The 18,530-nt window shown below is 45.3% G+C and overlaps 1 protein-coding gene across 4 annotated transcripts in view; it reads right to left on the bottom strand.

Moving 5' to 3' along the window:
* znf423 (zinc finger protein 423) overlaps window positions 1-18,530 on the bottom strand; it is a 130,718-nt gene that overhangs the window by 83,354 nt on the left and 28,834 nt on the right. For all 4 annotated transcript variants that reach the window (XM_085461087.1, XM_085461088.1, XM_085461086.1 and 1 more), the window contains exon 3: window positions 13,287-13,484. In XM_085461087.1, the coding sequence (XP_085317213.1) occupies window positions 13,287-13,484 (198 nt within the window). The remainder of the gene's footprint in view (window positions 1-13,286; window positions 13,485-18,530) is intronic.

The following is an 18,530-nucleotide window of genomic DNA, read 5'->3' on the forward strand; positions in this document are numbered from 1 at the left end:
ATGGCTCCCAGCCCCCACATAACCGGGGGCCCAGACGGAAAGCCTGGCAGAAACAGCAGCTCGCTCGGTGGACACAACACTCGGTTGGTTTGAGGAGACAAACAGACTCCGCCTGACCGCTCTGTTAGTGAAATCTTTAGCTCCGTATAAGACGCGTCCGTGCTCGCTCCTTTCTCTGCGCGTCCATTCTCTCAGGCTCCTCTGCACTCTGCTACACCCCCATCCTACAGCCCCAGCCCTCTCCCCGGAGTTTTGCTTTTCTCTGACATTTGGCTGGACAAAGGCGAGTCACACCTGAGCACTGGGTTAAAACTATTATGGGCCCTCTCCCTGTGGTACACTGCCCTTTGCCACCACTGTCTGTGACTGAAACTCTGTGTGTGTGTGTGTGTGTGTGTGTGTGTGTGTGTGTGTGTGTGTGTGTGTGTGTGTGTGTGTGTGCCTGCACACCTGGGTGTACCTTTGTATTAAACTTAGCATACTATGTGTTCAGATTTCCTGCATAGTGTTAGATCAAGGTAAGAAACACGAGGGCAAGGCTGAAGTAATTCATTATAACAACAGAAAAAGAGATAAAGTGTAAATAGGCCATTTTTGTAATATACTGAGTAAGCTGTCACAGTGCAGGCTGCGTAAACCTTTCTAAAAGCTTAGAGTCGGGTATTCCAGGTAAGGAAGGAGAAGTGCAGGTGGAGGCCGAAGGTCCGCTCCGTCTAAGTGACGTGGGACCACGTCTGCAGTTTTTCCTATCTGGAAAAAGAATCAGAGATGCACAGATTTGGTGTTTTTCGGTCCACAATAAGACCAACGGGTACAAATAACCCAAGTTCAACAGCAAAGTACACCTGCAATCACTACGACTCTCCAGTTAAAGAAAAATATTAGAGAGTGGTGTTAATGGAAACCATTAGCTCATTAGCCACAGTAAGCTCTTTTTACAACTGTTACTAACTGTAAGTATCACAGCACTGTCCCTCAGGTGACACCTGTCCTTAGCAAAGCCACCAAACTCACCACAGGTGACTCAAACTGTTGTTGTTTGCCTCTGTCATTCAGGCTGTTGTTTTCACAGAGTTGTGCGTCCACATTGAAAAGGCAGAAAACGCTGACGTTCCAGTCCTGCACATGCGTGAAACACAAGAAGATGCGACCTGCCTCATTTCTGTCTGCTGCTTATTTACTTTCCGGCTCTTTGAAACGTCGCGGCAGAATGTCGAGGAAAAGCACCGAGTTTGTTAAATGGACTCACAATGAGGTGGAGTTGTTGCTGCGAGTAACACAAAAGTACAAAGTTGCAAAAGCGAGTGAGAATTAAAGAATTTGAAGAAAAGCTCTCTGGAGCGCGTGCAGACTGATATTAAACTCAAACAAAACAACTGCTGTATAATGCCCTCCGCTATCTTTGTTTAATTGGTCACATGACTGCATCACATGACTAACATGCGTCATCGTTTTCGCTGTCCACACTGCGACGCGAAAGCACCGTCTTCAAATGTATTAGTTTTCGAGAGCGTTTCCAAAACGCTGCGTTTTCCCTCGGGGAGAACAACGCATTAGTGTGGACGTGGTCTCAGTCAGGTTCCAGTTTACATGTAAATGTGTGAAAATTTAGCCACAAATGTAAATGATCCAAAGACGGGGGTCAGTACGGACGGTGGTCCAGTGTCGGACGACACACAGGTGCCCCAGGATGCTGGTCTAATCAAGAAGGGAACATGTGTATTTATGGAAACTCGAAATGACTGGAACCACTTACAATAAAAACAACACGTCATTCTGACAGAGGGCGGGGCTTAAGGTTACACAAGGGTTTTTTCAGCTGCACATTCAAAAAAAATTAAACAATCTGTAAAGCCATCATTCAAAAGCCACCAATAAAACCCTGCCCTCATTTAGAAAGAGTAAAAGTGCACACATAGGTGTGAAACCTGAATGAGGACTTGAACAATGCAGCGAACTCCTGCCTTCAAAGTACCAAGTGGAGAAAAACAGCTTCAGTGAAGTGCATAACAAATGTAAAGCATCAAACAGGGTGTGGGAGACGGAGGTGGGGAAAAAGTGAAAGAAAGAGTGGAAAAACAGAGGGAGGGAGGGAGGGAGACAGGGGCTGCTGTGGGGCCAGTCACCACAGGGTGGATGTGTGTGTGCGCGAGTGTGTGCGTGTGTGTGTTGGGAGGGCACAGTGGGGAGGTTGGGGGCATGGAGGAAGGGATCAGAGCATTGGGGCCAGCTCCACGGGGAACAGGGATGATGGGGAGAGAATGGAGGAGGCTTGTGGGGGGAAGGGAGACAGGGTGAAAGGAAGGGATGTGGTCAGTTTAGAGTTTGAGAACTCAGCAGGGAGGGACGGCAAGTAGGGAGGGAGGGAGGGAGGAAGGAAGGAAAGCAGCGAGACACTGCGGTCTGTGTGCTCTAAGAAAGACTGAGGACAGGAGAGAGGAGAGGAGACACAGGACAAAATGGTCAAATAAAGGGAAAAAAGCAAAAGTGGGGAGAGTGACGGGAGCTGTGGGCTCTTGGGAAGAGAGAAAGAAGCAGCAGCGAGGGAGCCGAGCAAAAAGGTTCCAGGTGTCAGCAGGAGGGGGGGTCCTGGATCCAGTGGAACGGCCTGTTCCTCATTATCCCGACATCCCCCTCACACACAGCCCCGTGACAACTCTATCCTAACATCCACACATGAAAACATGGAGATACTGCCACACAGTAAACACATGCGTGGATCATGTCAGGTACCTGCTTTCCAAACCAAAACATGATTACACACAAACAAACACACAACGCGCTTCTAAACCCTCAGCTGTGCTCCAGAGGAAAAATAAAATCAATCACACACTCGTGTTTTTGTCTCACCTCCACACTGAGAACGTGGAAACAGTCAAAGTTTGGCCAACGAAACATTGATTTCATGCAATTTTGTGTAGCAGCGCCATCACAAAGGGGAACCAGCTCCATAATGCACCAGGTTAGTATTTCTGGGTGAGGTGTTATGTCTAATTTTGGGTTACACATTCACCGATCCCTCAGAGGTCACGTCAGGAAAATCTGCCAAATCAAACATGCAGAGTTCCTGCTGTGTGAACGAGGGAGCAGCCTCATATATTTACTGCCTGGTTCATATCCACAGCAGCGTGTGGAGATATCATCACCACCAAGAAAGGAACGAACGTAAGCCAGCTCAAGTAGTGGTGCGAATGTTTCAACTGAGCCTGCTGTCGCCAATGGGGGGTCCAGTTACACAGTTTAACATACTGCTGCAACAGTTACCTCCAAAAGTCACACCCACACCAACCGTAGCATCTACCTGTGGGCCTTTCCCGTGGGAGTGACAGCCAATCACTGCCTTGCTTTCAAGTTTGTCTTGTAACAAAGATCTGAGAGTCATACTCAGGACAGCAGCATCTCTGTGAGTTAAGAGCATCTGACGTACGACTTAGCTCCGCAGTACATCTTTGTGCGACAGCATGTCCAACACTCCTGTTTAAAGGGGTTAGGGCAGGGTTAGCAGACGCTCGAGAATGAAAAAGACACGGGGAAAGCTAAACTGCCTCGACTGCGGAGAGCCAACAGACGTTATTTATTCAGAGATATGTAAATGTATATTTCTATAATGTTGCTGTGTAAATATTTGATCAATAAACGCACGGAGACACTCAGAGAGAAGCTGCAAAGCCTTTGGCTGAAGAATTCTAATGAACGTTCGGAGACAGAAGCGCTCGTCTCAATTTCCATGCAAAATCAGAGGCGCTGGACTATGGATTTAAGCATTTCCATTTTACACACACACACACAAATATTTACTCTCTGCAAGATCTACAGACAGTCACACAAGGACAGACAGAGAGGAGAGATGAGAGAGACAGAAGAGGGGAAGAAGAAGGAAGTTACATTTTTAATCGAGTGTTTCTTTTCCTCGGAGCAAAGTAGGGCTGAATACAAGAGGGTGAGCTGGTGCCAACACACACACAACACACTTTCTCGTGTCCTTTGGCAAATTCTTCTTTTTCACTCTTGCATTAAGTAAGAAAAAAGGGAAGAGAGTCAAAGTAGGAGGAGAGGGAGGGGGAGGAGGAAGAGGGGGGAAAGGGGGGAAACGAAGGGAAGAAAAGAGAGAGGGGAAGAGAGAAAACGTCCCCGCAGAGTCTTTCTCCCTTCCTGGAGCGAGCGAGGGCCCCTGCAGCGCCGCCTGTGTAATTTCCAGTGGCAGTGAATACAGGTATTAATAAAAGCCCCATGGGGAAGAGCACACAATATAACCCTACATTTTCAGGCATTATGAAAGGAAGCCCCCAGGGGTCCTCGGGCTCAAATTTCTGAGATGCAGGCATTGTAAAAAGACGCCCCCGGGGGAGGACCCCGCAATAGAAATCTGCTGAATTCAAAGCATTTCCAGAGCCCTGGTGGGAGCCATTACTCCCACTGGAGGGGGAGAGATTTTTTCTTCTTCTCCTCTCTCCTTCCAACCGCTCTCTCTCTTTTTTACCAAACATGTGTTGCTGACATGTTGACAGATTGCTCAGTGAGGTGTTTAGGTGCATGCACAAGGCATGTCTGCTGAGACACGAGCTCCATCCCTCTCTCCCTCCCTCCCTCCCTCCTTCCCTTGCCAGTTCCCAAGTTCCATCCCTCCCTCCCTCCGACTGCAAACCTCTCAGCGCGCCCAAAACTGCTCCCATCCATATTTCATAAAGGAGAAAGTAGGCTGAAAGAGAGAGAGACGGAGGCAGAGAGAGGACGCAAAGAGTTTAGGCAAGAGGGAGAGAGCGAGGGAGAGAGGTGAGGGAAAAAGCGGAAAAAGGGAAGATAAAGAGAGACAAAGTGGGATCAAGGGAGGGGAACGGGAGGAGGAGAGGACAGATAAAGAGAAATAGAGCGATGTAGAGAGTGGGAGAACTCTGCGGTGAAAAACGAACCCTGTGATGAAAAATGACTTCACAACAACCCTTCTCCGTCTCACCCCCTCCCTGCTATCCCTCCCTCTCCCTCTCTGCATGTTGCAGCCCCTCACACCTCCCCCCTTTCTGCTTCTGCCGCTCTCCTCCCTCCATCCCCCTCTCCTCTGGTGCCGGGCTCCTGCTCTCTCCCTGGAAAACCTGAGCGGCAGCCAGCTGTGTCTGTGTGTGCGCTGTGCACTTGTATGTATGCCAAGGGCTTAGCACAGGAATCTTCGGGCCACCCCCGGGTACAGACACACAGAGGGAAGGAAAGGAGGGAGGGAAGAAGGGGGCAGTGGGGCAGAAAGAGAGAAGGGGGGCACATGGCGAAGAACGGGAGGGACGAGTAAAAGACAGGAGGCGAGAAAAAGGGGAAAAGCACATTATTTTTATTTGTTTTGTCAGCCAACAGCAGCTACTGGACAGGAAGTGTCGTCCCAGCGAGCGCCGGTCTGTAATTTTACCTTACACCCCTCCTATCTGTGATCGGTAGTTTTAATAAGAGCCTCGGCCTCGCAGGTCTCAGCTGCTATCCCGACGACAGACGCGGCGAGGTGCGTGTGCGCCTCTGCGTGTGCGTTTGTGACAGCGGGTGGCGACAGACGGTGAGAGCTTAGTTGTGGGAAGACGTCCCGCGGGAGGCAAACCAGCCACCCAAGGGCCCACGCGCCAACAGACACGCTCTCCCCCCTGCTCCGTGTGCTTCTCCTCTTCTTCCCTTACCCCTCCACCGAGTTTGGCCTCCACGCTCCACCCTCCTCTTCACCTGTCTTCATTCGGTCCCCCGCGACTCCCTCCCAATTCTCTTCTTTTCCTCCCTTATTTCCTTCTTTATCTCCTGCTCCCTCCCAGCTAGACAGGCTCCCTGGAAATCTGTGCTCTCTCCCGCTGAGAGAGGAAAAAGAATAGACCAGAGTGCAGCTGTATGCGCTCAATTACCACAGACCTCACAAATACCTTCAGAACGAATATGCGCAGTATCCCGCTCTCTTCCTGCACGGATGCACACATTCACCATTTTCCACCCACACCGTCTCACCCAGCCACTCGCTGGGTTAATGACTTGCTATTTGTCACTGACAACGGCAGTTTCCACCCCCCGCCTTGACTGACAGCTCCCTCGTTGACTTGGAGCCTACCTTCCCAACACTTCCTCCCTCAAGTGCTTTTTACTGGCATCTTTAACAATCTCTCGCCCTCTTGCACTTCTCACTCACACCTAGCATGAGTGTGGACGTTGTTGACTGTGGGTGAGTGTACGCGCAGATCTGTGTGTGTGTGCCATGTATCGTAACAGACAGTGGCCTTCGTAGCCATTTGAATCTCTAAACACATCACACTGACTGATCCTGGAATGCTGCGGCCTGCGAGACAGCTTTTGGGTTTCCTTAATAGGATGTGGGTGTCTGCTTGTGTCTGTGTGTTCATGTGGCAGAGGAAGGCCAGAGAATGTTCTCCATTTGATCTGTAGGAGGCTTTTTTTCTGCTCCTCTTCTCCTCGGGGAGCCTCTGCTCCACATTCTGACTCCTACCGAGACCCATCAACACTCCCCCGGCTCACGCTCTCAGTCTGTCCCTCTCGCACCGTACTGCACACACACATGCACTAAAAGCAGCAGACACACATCACACATAAAAATATCACACGCTGTATACACCGCGGCCAGTCAGCTCACCCAGAGCCACTAAGGCGTGTGGGAGAGTTGAGAATATAAAGCAGCACCGTGCACTTAAATAAAACGGTGTTACACAAATGTGACAAACTGAGCATTAACGACGTCAGTACGACTACGTGTGCGTTAACCATTTGATTACAGGGCACGCTGGAAGAAGCACACACACGCATCTTATTCACAATTCAAACAGCAGAGCCGTCACAGAAGCTTAATGCTGCAGTGGAACAGAATAACAACACTATTGTAATCGAGGCACGTAATCTCTATCACACACACACAACCAGCTGAGCTATCAGGCTCATGCACATTAATGTGGCATTACACTGACCAGATGTGTGGGGTCTGTGGGTATGTGCGTGTTTGAGTGGGTGAATACACATTTATGTGTCATTGATCTGTGCCACTGTGTGCGCGCGTGTGTGTTTGTCCAATTTCCACTCAAATTAATGGCGCCTCTTTATAGGCCTTCTGCTAGAGTGGCACTGAATTACTTGGTGCTTCACTCTCGCACCTGGGACCCATTCAGTGTTACAGCAGCAGCTAGCTGCTAACCTGGGACCCATTTGCAACAAAAGTATAGTTAGCATTACAGATACCAGTGTGTGTGTGTGTGTGTGTGTGTGTGTGTGTGTGTGTGTGTGTGTGTGTGGAGAACTCAGGACTAACTAACCACTGCTCTCAAGCTACAAATCGAGACTCACAAATGTCGACAAAATAATCCTCAGTAACTGATACTGAAAATATAACTAATGTAACTGAGACTGGCACTAAAATCTGAAAAGTTTAAATATTATGTGACAGAGATTTAGAGACGCAGCAGACAGAACAGAGTGAGTCTGGATTTGTGGGAGGATGACATCATTAAATAGTGGCCTAAGTTTTCATTTACGTCTATTGCACAGGGTAAAAGGACTTCACATAAGAACAACAGAGTAGTAATGGAGGGAGGCCTTATTTCAGGTTATGTGCCATGCTAAAGCTAATGCGTTATCCCTACTATGCAAACTCACCACTTCCTGTTACCATTTCAGAGTAAAAATCTGCTGCATGTTAATGAGTAGAAAACCTTTGTTTTTGTTTTTTTAAACAACATTTTGTGAAACATCGAAGAGTCCAGAGGTAGAAAAGTCAAATTTGATGACGTGTAGGCGAGGCCTTTAAATGTTTATAGTGACTGTTCGTTTTGGGAGACCCAACATTTAATTCTGTAAATGTTTTATTTGAGGAAATACAGTAATAAGAGTTTTACCAAGAATGTAAATGCTTTGAGAAATTTGCAGGACTATGGCTGATTTTTTAAAAATCTTCTTTAAATTTGAGTTTTTCTTTTCCTGGTTATGAACTTCAGCACAAAGTCCACTAAAGCTAAAATTTTATTCCTACAAGACATGAAACCCTCTATCAAGAGTGTTCAGGGTTAATGAGGAGCTATGTCACGTATCCCATAATTTCTCAACAATATTTTGGGGTGAACGGGAGATTAATACTGAAAAGCCAATTTTGGATTTAGTCTTCTGTGTTTTGAGCTTTTTCTTTTTTCTGTCACATAGCGTCACCTCTCAGTAACTTTTTCCCATGCTGATTCAAAGCTAACAGCGAGCTAGCATCATAGCTAGCTACTCCTGGCAAGATGGTCCCATCGGTCACCCTCAACCAACATGGCCGATATCTGAGTCGTTTGGTTTCTGCTCAGAGACAAACATCAAACTACATCAAACTTCAGAATGCACGAACACATTACCTCACTCATGCAGATTCAGAGTGGCGTTTGTTTATTCCCAGCAGTCTTTGCTTCATATGTGTGTGCGTGTGTGAGTCCATGCTTCGACTCCCCCGGGCCTCCACCAGAGAATTCAAAAGGACTCTTTATTCTTCATTTAGCCTTCTCCTCAATAATAACCACAGAGCTGTGGTCCCACCACGAACTTCATACGTACTCCCTTCTGCATGCTCACGTGTACGCACACATAAGACAAATAAACATGTACAGCTTTACACACGATGACACACCAACACGGAGTAACCCACATGCACAAAACCCCGCACACATCCCACCGAGCCGTGGGATTACTGTGCAATCTCAACCGCTCTTTCTCCGGGGAAAAACATGTTTTTTTATTTCATTTCATTTCTTTCGACTGCGCTACCTCTCACCCTCCCCCCTTCCTCCCTCAGCTTTCTCACTCAGCAACATGTAGCCCTTCCCAGACTCCTCTGCTGAAATCACAGGCCACATCCCGTGCTCCGACAGCAGCTCTGAGCTGCTGGCCCTGTGATGATCTGAGTGTGCACTCTGTGTGTCTGTGAACTGACATGGACATGTAAAGGAAGGGGTCTTCAACTTTTGAGTTTTTAAGTGAATGTCAGTGTAATATTAATGTAACTAAACAATCCGGGCTTTAAGTCTGACATCATTAGCCGTTCCCGGGTCCAAACTCCACTTCAGGTCCCAAACGAACACTGCAGCATCACTGAGAGTTACAAACTCTCTAAATTATTTCACCTTAATAAAATCATCAGCGTTGCTGCTTTACCAGGTGTAACAATTAAGGCATCCATCAAAACAGGATTTATGAAGTTTAACAGAGTTAAAGTTAGCAGGAAGTTAGCTCGCTAGCTTCCACCTAAACATGATATAGCATGTTTTGACTGAGAGATTTCTGAAAAATTCAAACGTACAGCTCTGCTGTCACTTCCAGCATAAAGACATGAAGACAGAAAACTAAACAGCAGTGACGTTTGTAGGGTTACTGAAGTTGGGCTAGCTGGTATATAATGATGTGCTACGTGACCGCTAGCTACACAGCTATGTTAGCATAAACACAGTGAAGCTGGAGGATGAACGCCAACTTTTTCCACTCAATAAAAGTTAACGTGAGGGTTCCTGATGGTTAGAGACAAATGCAATCGCATGGCAGGATGCTGTAAACGGACCAAACTTCAGTCAGGAGAACAACTGAGATAATCCATCCACAATACGAGGTTAGTCATTAACATACTGCTGCATGGGCTGGGCTGTAGTTACATCGTAAGGTTTTAAACACTGAGCTTTAAAATGAACAGTGGCAATCCGGTTGTTCAGTGATGACGTGACGAATCCTACTTCCGGGTCTAAAGTAGTCTGCGTTTAATATGGCTTTTGTGTTGTTAACATGTTTAATGTTATGTATTTTCTTCTATTTGATCTCAAAAAGCTCCTAAAACAGTCAGTGATCCCTGTTGACCTCCCTCGGCTTTTATTACCACTAATCATTTATTTAAGCTCAGTTTTTAAAACCTTAGGGTTGTAACTACAGCCCAGCCCATGCAGCAGTATATGAATGACTAACCTCGTATTGTGGATGGATTATCTCAGTTGTTCTCCTGGCTGAAGTTTGGTCCTTTTAGAGAGAAATAAAATGAGTTGCAAAATGTAAAAGCAAAATTTCCCCGCCTGGGCTGCCTTGCGCCTCTGTCTGTTTCAACGTGTGACCCCGCCCCTCCCTCGGCCAGTCGGCTATGAGTGCGCTAGCATACCTGGAGGTTGCTGTTTTAATGAGTGTTTGATGGAAAACGACAAGAGCGGAGTTTGCGCTCTCCAGTCGCATGATAGGTGAGTCCTAGTAAATAATTTTCCGTGTACGTTACACATGCCATTTTTTTATTATTAATTGTGATTATTATTTTGCTATCAAACTCGCTGGAGAAATGATTGAAATGCACTGAGTGTGATGCAGTATGGCAGTGCTATTATGGAATATGCTGTGAACTTAGCTAACATTACTTAGCAGTGATATGAGTTAATTTACTCAAGTGAAAGCTTTAAACATTAGCCTGATACATAACTAGCCAACTTAAGGCTTTCTGGTTAACCCTCTGGGGTCGACGGACCCAGAGTCTCCATTTCAACTTGGGTCGAAGGTGCAGACTTCATACTATATACCAGTGTTTAAATTGTGTTGATAGGCCACGTAAAACCGATGTTTGTTTGTTTTTAATAAAACAGTGGCGTTTACTCCGGGAAGAAACGGTTAAAACGGCGTTTCTAAGGAGAGCGCTAGCAGACACGCTTTGCTTGTGAGTGAAAAAAGAAAAAACACTCCTTCCCTATTGGTGGAAAAATGTACCATGTTGACCAATCAAAAAATGATATGGCAACATGTGGCATCTGGTTGTTTGGGAAGGGGGGGAAGTTTTAGGAGTGAGCGAAAGAGAGAGAGAGTTTTGATACGTGAGAGATTTGTGACGTTTGCCGTGTTTGGAGTCTCAAGTTAGTGTGCTGTCTTGTGTAGTTAGTGTGCTGTCTTGTGTAGTTAGTGTGCTGTCTTGTGTAGTTAGTGTGCTGTCTTGTGTAGTTAGTGTGTTGTCTTGTGTAGTTAGTGTGCTGTCTTGTGTAGTTAGTGTGCTGTCTTGTGTAGTTAGTGTGCTGTCTTGTGTAGTTAGTGTGCTGTTTTGTTTTGTGTGTCAGTTCTACTCGTGATGGTCACAGTTGCTGCCTTAAAGCCACCAAAGGCAGGTTGCAGTGTAAACGCTGACACAGCTGCTGTCAGACCTGCAGGTTTATCCCTGTGCTGTTCTCATCTGTTACAGTGACACAAACTATTTTTTGGAGTTGCATAAATAATTTGTGTGTCTTCTTATTTGATGCAGAGCACCTGATTGTTCTGTAAATAGTTTTAAATGGTTATATGAAAAACTTCTGAGCCTTGGCTGCATTTTTAGGTAAATAGTACCAAATAACTTTGTTGTTTGCAAAACTTGTGCATATTTTTAAAAATGTACAATTTCTCTTTGCATTTCAAGTTATGACAATGATTCGTTAAACGTGCCTGTGGTTTGTACAGTCAAAAATATCACTTTCTAGTTGTATTTTACATTTTGTCTGAATTTAGATAAATTGTGCTGACAGTTTGTCAAAATGAGAAAATAACAGTTTTTAAAGGTGAAATATGAGGCCAAATCAAAAGTAGTCAGAAACGGCCAGTTACACCCTGGACCCCAGAGGGTTACAGGCTAAAAGCAAAGTTGTCACCAAGTACTGTTTATATTTGTGTGTATTGCTGCAGCTTTTTTAAGCATTAACTTGGTGCCTTTGGGTGAAATAATGGTAATATGACTGATCCATATGGTCACTTGTTTCTGTGCTACCAAAGTTCCCCGGCTTTCATTCAAACTGTGTATCAGCACCGACACATTAAACTACTTAAACAGTATAAATGTCTTCAAGCTCACACTGAGGCCTGTGGGGCACAATCAGTGGGGCATTTGTTTTTTCAACAGGAGAAGAATATCTAACAAGTTGATTTGTTCACATTTTCACATCTTAATTTTTAAGTGAAATGTGCATTTTGAGTTTATACACGATGTATGTAAGGCGACCGTTTCCTTCTGCAGTATTTTTGTGTGGTGCGTTTTTCTATTTCTTAACAAAAGGGGAAAAGGGTGTTTAAGTTCACCTAGGATGATTTGTTTTCATTTTCACATGGTCTTACTGAGGTGATGCGAATTGAAACATGCAGTCTATTTTTTTTGGTGAGGGGGGGGGGGGGGGGCATGAGCTGGAAAAGCTTGAAAAGGGACCTTGAAAGTGCTTAAAAAGTGCTTGAATTTGACCCTGAAAAAGGCGTATGAACCCTGAGATTAAATCGAACAAGACACAAAACATGTTAAAAACACAACAGCCTTAATAAACAGCAGTTTGGACCTCGAAGCAGGATTGATACGTCATCACTTAAAGACCGGACAGAGTCAGCTGTGACCAGCGTGGATGAATCTCCTGCCGTTTACAGTGAAACCTTCATATTGAGCTCCACGTCTTGAGCTCATCCCCACAGAGCAGGAGGGGGGACGGGAACCTCTGCCGTGCGTTTGCCTCGTGTTCTCCTACATTTTTGTTATGACGCCACACTAACAAAAGTCAACGTAAAACACTGATTTTGTATTACTACAACTTCATAACCTGCATGTGAGACAAAGCACTACATGAAATTCTAGTGGGACGTCAAACCAGCGGGTGAATAAGAGGTGGATGAAGCGGGGCTCTCACCATCTACATTACACACTCTGTAGAAACACCATCTTTACCCGTTTAAACAAAGCCCTCCGCCCCCCTCCCTGCTCCTTCATCCCCCCTATCAAAAGTAAACACACATACCCGCAGACACCGAGGGGAGACTGCCTCGCAGTAGCGAGAAGTAAGTGTGCGTTTGTGTGTCGGCTTGTTCAGGGACTGTTTGGATTAATCTGTAGGAACCAGATGCCCCCGCTGTGTTCCTTTCAGTCCCTCCATTAATTACACCGTTACTAATAACGGCCTTTGTGTGTGTGGTGTGTGTGTGTGTCCATCCCTGTGGGACACATGCTATGGTAGGTGTGATTCCTATAGCTATAGGCATTCAGAGAACAGTGCAGGACCCGTGTCACTAAGGCAGTCCAGTGATTCTTCATGATACAGCTTAAGTGTTTGATGTTAATCTGAAAGCACGCCACCTTCCCTGCTGGAAACCACGCGGCACTTTTAACTGTAGATATGTTGATGCAATATGATAAATGAGCTTTAATTAGGTCCTGATTGACAAGATATTGAGGATTAAGTGCACCATGTACGGGTATCGATGACATATCACTGATAAAGTATCACACAGTGATGGGAGCCTGGCCAGTTAAAACAGAAAAACCACAATCACATTACCAGTCTTACCAGCTGGGCAGTGGTTGGTTCTGTGCTCAGTGAGCTCAGCCAGACAGTCAAAGTCCTGTTGACAGTTGTCACAGGTGAAGATGGATTCGTCGTCCAAGTCATCGTCGTGATCTCGGTCATCGCGGTCCTCGTCTGGTTCTCCGTCTTCAGCACCGGTCCCCTCTTTGGGGTCGGCGACTCTTTCAGATGCCGCTACGTCTGCAGAGAAACACAATACAAGTGTGTCTTTGTTACCGTGAACGATCACAGTTCGGATCTTTGTGCCATTCGTTATGATCCCATTGAAATATTCACCGCCGTCTGCTTTACCCACTTTCACTCTGCGTCATTTTAGGTTAGGCTGCTGTGCCCTTCACTTAGACCTGCAGCTATTTCACAGGTGTATTTGCAATAAGCTTTGTTTAGAGTACAGCACATTAGTGACATTTGTCCACACTGATTCACAGAACGAACCAAACTTTTCAATATTTTCTTGCCTTTTAAATAATTAATTGGTGTTGTTGTGTTTCTTTTGTTCCTGCCGTCACACTCGATTATTCTGTTGAGTTTGAGATGTCAAATTCAATTTCATATTGAAGCACTTCCAAAAAGGCTTTTTATGTTAGAAGAATAGAGTCGGTATTATCACCTCCAAGAGTCGTTGACAGGACTTAATACGGAGCCAAAGGCTTAAAGCCTCGGAGCAGTCAAACCAGTTTGGTTCTGGTTCCTGCCTCTCTCGCTGCCTCAGCTCTGTCGTGTCTGTTACTCTTCCTGCGTCTAGTCTGAGCACCTTCAGTCCATGTTAGTGACTTCCTGTTTTATTTTGGTAGTCCTGTCCTGTGTGCTTCACGTTCAGGTTTGCTTCCTCTTGTCATCTAGTGTCTTCAGTTCAGCTCTGTTCCCGTGTGCCTCCACTCCCCCATTTATTGTCTCAGCCTCCCCTCGTCTCCTGTCGGATCATCTTCCAGCTCCTGATCCTGTGTTTCTAGTTTAGTTCCCCCTGTAAAGGTTTTGTTAGAGTCTGCATTTGGGTCCTTTTCTCCACAACGCCTGATCTGCGTCCCCACAAGTGTCTCACAGCGTGTCACAGCGTAGCCTTAACAACAGCACAGAAGTGGTTAATGTCATTACTGGTTATCATTTATTGCATCCAGTGTAAAAAGTGAGTTACCAGCCGTGCACTGCCAATTACTTTATACTGCGTGTAGATTATCACTTAGCATGTGACGTAATGCGTGTGAATGTGTGTGTCCTGGTAGCACACAGCAGTGTGAGAGGGGACCAGTGGAGGCCCAATCCTCACCGCTCCATTGTGTCTCCATTTTCACACCTTATTATCACATTATAAACGCTGAGGATCCAAAAGGACGACACTGAAGACACTTGGCTTCAGAGATGATACCAGAGGAGAGAAAAGAAAAGCCCTGCTAACACATAAAAGTCTTAATAAAACACCATCAATCAGCAACAGCAAATATGACGATGATGATGCAAAGAAAAGGATAAGCAGTGGGGACAGCAATGTTTAAACTTTTCAGATAACAATTCTGCAAAGATTAAAAGCATTCTGCAAAAAATAAGGTAATTCAACATCGCACATATAATTATTATATCACACAGTTCATGAAGCTTCATCAACGCAGGACTCAGAAAAGTTAAATCTCACCTTTTAAACCTGTCCAACCGAGAACCAGTGAGCTCCACGACTAATGAAAACCAGACTTATTTTAAGAGAGTGCAGCTACAGGTCAAAGCGATTAAGCTGCAAGTCAGTTTTATCCACGAGGAGTTCGAAACATCGTTTAACGTGCACACGCGATAGAAAGGCGCCGCTTTGTTATATGGTGCTATTTCTGGCTCTTAATTTCAGCGAGTCTGGTAGAAAAAGTCTGACCATTAAAACTTAGTAGCCAGGTCAGCATCAGCGTGTACGCGCAGGTACACTTGCACGGCGTTTTCCCCCTCGCTGATATTATTGCAGGTCTAACTAACATAAGTTTGGGTGCTAGAGGACGCCTGTTAGGGAACGTGAGGGAAAAGTGAATCAGGCACAAAACCGCCACAGCACTCTGATTTATGATGGCAGCGGTATGATGGGAAATAGGGATGAGGGGATGCTGGGAGGTGGGGAACGAGAGACTGAGGTGATGTGGTGTTTGGGGGGACGCAGGAGAGGAAGACAGTGATGGAGGGAGAGAAGGAGGAAGGGATGAAGGGATAGGGAAGAAGTGAGGGAGGGTGTTGGCCATCTGTCCAGTGGTGAGAGCGCCGTCTGGCCAGGGAGAGAAAACAGCCCCTTGGCTGACAAACTGCACGTGCACGCTCCTCATTGTGCACACGCACACACATGAATGCATACATACCAGAAGCACACAAATGGTCTATACACGTACTTTAAATATGTGGTTAACAGTCGGCTTTTCAAATACACACCAGGTTTTTGTCAAATTTGTAGGAAGTGATTAAAACACGATGCAGGCTGCTATAAAAGGCATTTCAATTTTTTTATTTGTACATTATCTGAACATGCATACGTGCAGAAAGCAACTACACACATACTACATACAATGTGCACACAGTCCCCGGGGTTCCCTGATGCCAGAGGTGAGGGCAGCGCCAACTCCATTGCATGCCAACACAACCTGCTGTCATAGCAACAGAGACAAGAGATGGATTTGCACCCCTCCCTCCTCATCACTCCCTTATTTTCTCTTTCAGTACTTTTTTTTTTTAAATAGTGTTTCGCCCCCAAATCCTGTGCAGTGAGATAAAGAGAGAGATGGGTGATGAAGATAAAGGGATGAGAGGGGCCAACAGGAGAGGCTGGTGTTTACACACCGATCTCTGTGGTCCTCTGCTACCCACCCACCCGTGATTAGGACTTCTCTTACGGGGAGAATTTGATGAGGGCGGGCTTCAAGAGAGCGTTGCTGTAAGCTCAGTTATGATCGTTACCACTCTGGAGCAGCTCTCCTGTGTGTGTGTGTGTGTGTGTGTGTGTGTGTGACGACAGTAATATCGTCCGTGAAAAAGAAAAATTTATATAAGCAGTAAATAAACACGGCCTTTATTTTTTTATGCTGCCTGAGATCTATAAAAGCACAAAACTGCAGTTTTATTGACTCCTTGTGAGGCTACGGTGGTTTAAAAGAGCCGTTTATGACACATTCTATTCAATTTCATACACATTTAGCAGAAAATATCTTTTAGTGTGTACACAAAAGTGTTTCCAGTCACAATGACTGCACTGCGTTACTTTATGCATTTTTTTCACTTAGTTCTTAAAACACACTCACACCACCTTCCTCCTTCTCTAAGATGCTCCACCCAATCACAGCACAGAGGAGCAGCGGGCCTACTTAATGAAAGCAGGCGACTCCCACGGGTGCTCGGGGTACATACAGAGGTGTGTGTCTGTGTGTGTGCATGAGTGTGTGTCCGCAGGGTATTGATTGAATATTATGACAGCAGTCCCTCGCAAATAGCATCTGCTTGCCATCCACTTTCTCTATGACACACACTCCACACACACACACACAGTGTGACATAGCTGTAGTCACTTATAGACACACGAACGCACACATGTGAACACACTTACTCTACTGAGAACCATTATCTCTGAGTCACAGACAGTCGCTACGCCAGGAATAACTACACACTCTTTTTCTAAATCACGCCACACACACACATACATTTTCTGATCCAAGCGCACACACGGTTCATTCTTATGTCATCCACAGAGGCTCGTCCTGCAGTTTAACTACAGGAAATGTTCCAAACGTACAGCATGACTTATGTGGGTCGTTTTCTATCGCTCACAGAACTCTGATGATTTTTATTCTAGCCATATAATGAGGGACTGCGTCACACCTGGGATACACAACATGCATTTAGATGAAATTAACCAGTTAGTTGGATGGAGCAGCAGCTGTATTCTGGGTACCTAAATATTAGGGGTGCAGCGATACACAAAATTCATGGTTTGATTTTTTTTCAATACAAAAAAATGTTCATGCCTTTTTAATTTGTCATTTATTAAAATTATAAATATATATTTTCACTCAAAAGTACAGTTTTTAAATTTAATGTTGCTGAAACAACAAAATAATAAAAAATAAATCTGATGGAGGAATCACTCATCTTTGGAAAAGAGAGTTTATTACAGAGAAATGGCTCTTTCAAAATAAAAGCTCTACTATACGCTTCTTCTGGGCTATATTCTCAGCAGCATATTAAACATATCAGGTCCCCATAAGGAGAATCCTGTGCTAACGGCTGTCTAAATGACTCGGGTAAAGTTTGTAGCATGCGTGCTTGTTGTTTTTGTCTGCTTCCACTTGTCTTTGCACTAGGATGCTGTCGGAGTAAATGTGCAGTCATATTCGTTGTGTTCCCACTAGTGCTGTCAGCGTTAATCTGAAATTACGTTAACGCCACAACACGGCAAATCTCCGCTAACCGCATGGGGCTGGACGGCCAACACGTTAACGAGCTAACTGCGCTAACACACTAGCTCCCACCCATGTAATTGAGCATTGCGTGGCACATCCAACATACTGTTTTACTTTGTCCATGACGCGCTTACCTTCAGGGTCATACGTCACATGAAGACCAAAATAGTTCTAAAGGCCAGATCTGAATGAGCGCTCAGATCCACTGAGCTCTCAACACAGACAGCATCGTCAGAAGGAAAGTTGATAAAATAAATGAAAAGTTTTGTATTGTTCGGTACATATGCGTACCGAACCGAACGCACTGCATCGAACGGTTCAATATCGATACGAGTATCTTTGCACCCCTACTAAAGATTTAAACCCAGTGTTTGGGGAAAAAAGAGCCTGAGTGCAGACTTTGTGCTTACACGTCATCATGGCATCTTAACCAGCTTTTTCACTTTGTTGGTTCTTATTGCAAAGTTGCATCCACAGCTATTAACCCAAAATGAAACCTTGGATTAAAGAAAACGCACCACAGAACGAGCACTGTGATTGGTTCCAAATACATACACTACCACAGAGACGATGAACATCTCAGCTTCATATTAAATATTAGCAGCACACAGCATCAGTGTGGATGCAGAGAAAAGAGGTTTTTACGCTGTGCTCTCTTGAGGAAAGGTAATAAGCAATATTCCTGGCTGCAGCCACTAACCTGAGGACTGTTTATTAACACATACAAATATAAATATATAAACGGGTAGCTCAGGAATAATGAGGTCACTTTGCATATCTGCAGGAAAGCTATATCCAGGTGGTGTGTGTA

The sequence above is a fragment of the Copadichromis virginalis genome, linkage group LG7, assembly GCF_057382275.1.
Source record: "Copadichromis virginalis isolate Kocher_CV1m ecotype Utaka linkage group LG7, C_Virginalis_male_GT1.1, whole genome shotgun sequence".
NCBI lineage: Eukaryota > Metazoa > Chordata > Actinopteri > Cichliformes > Cichlidae > Copadichromis > Copadichromis virginalis.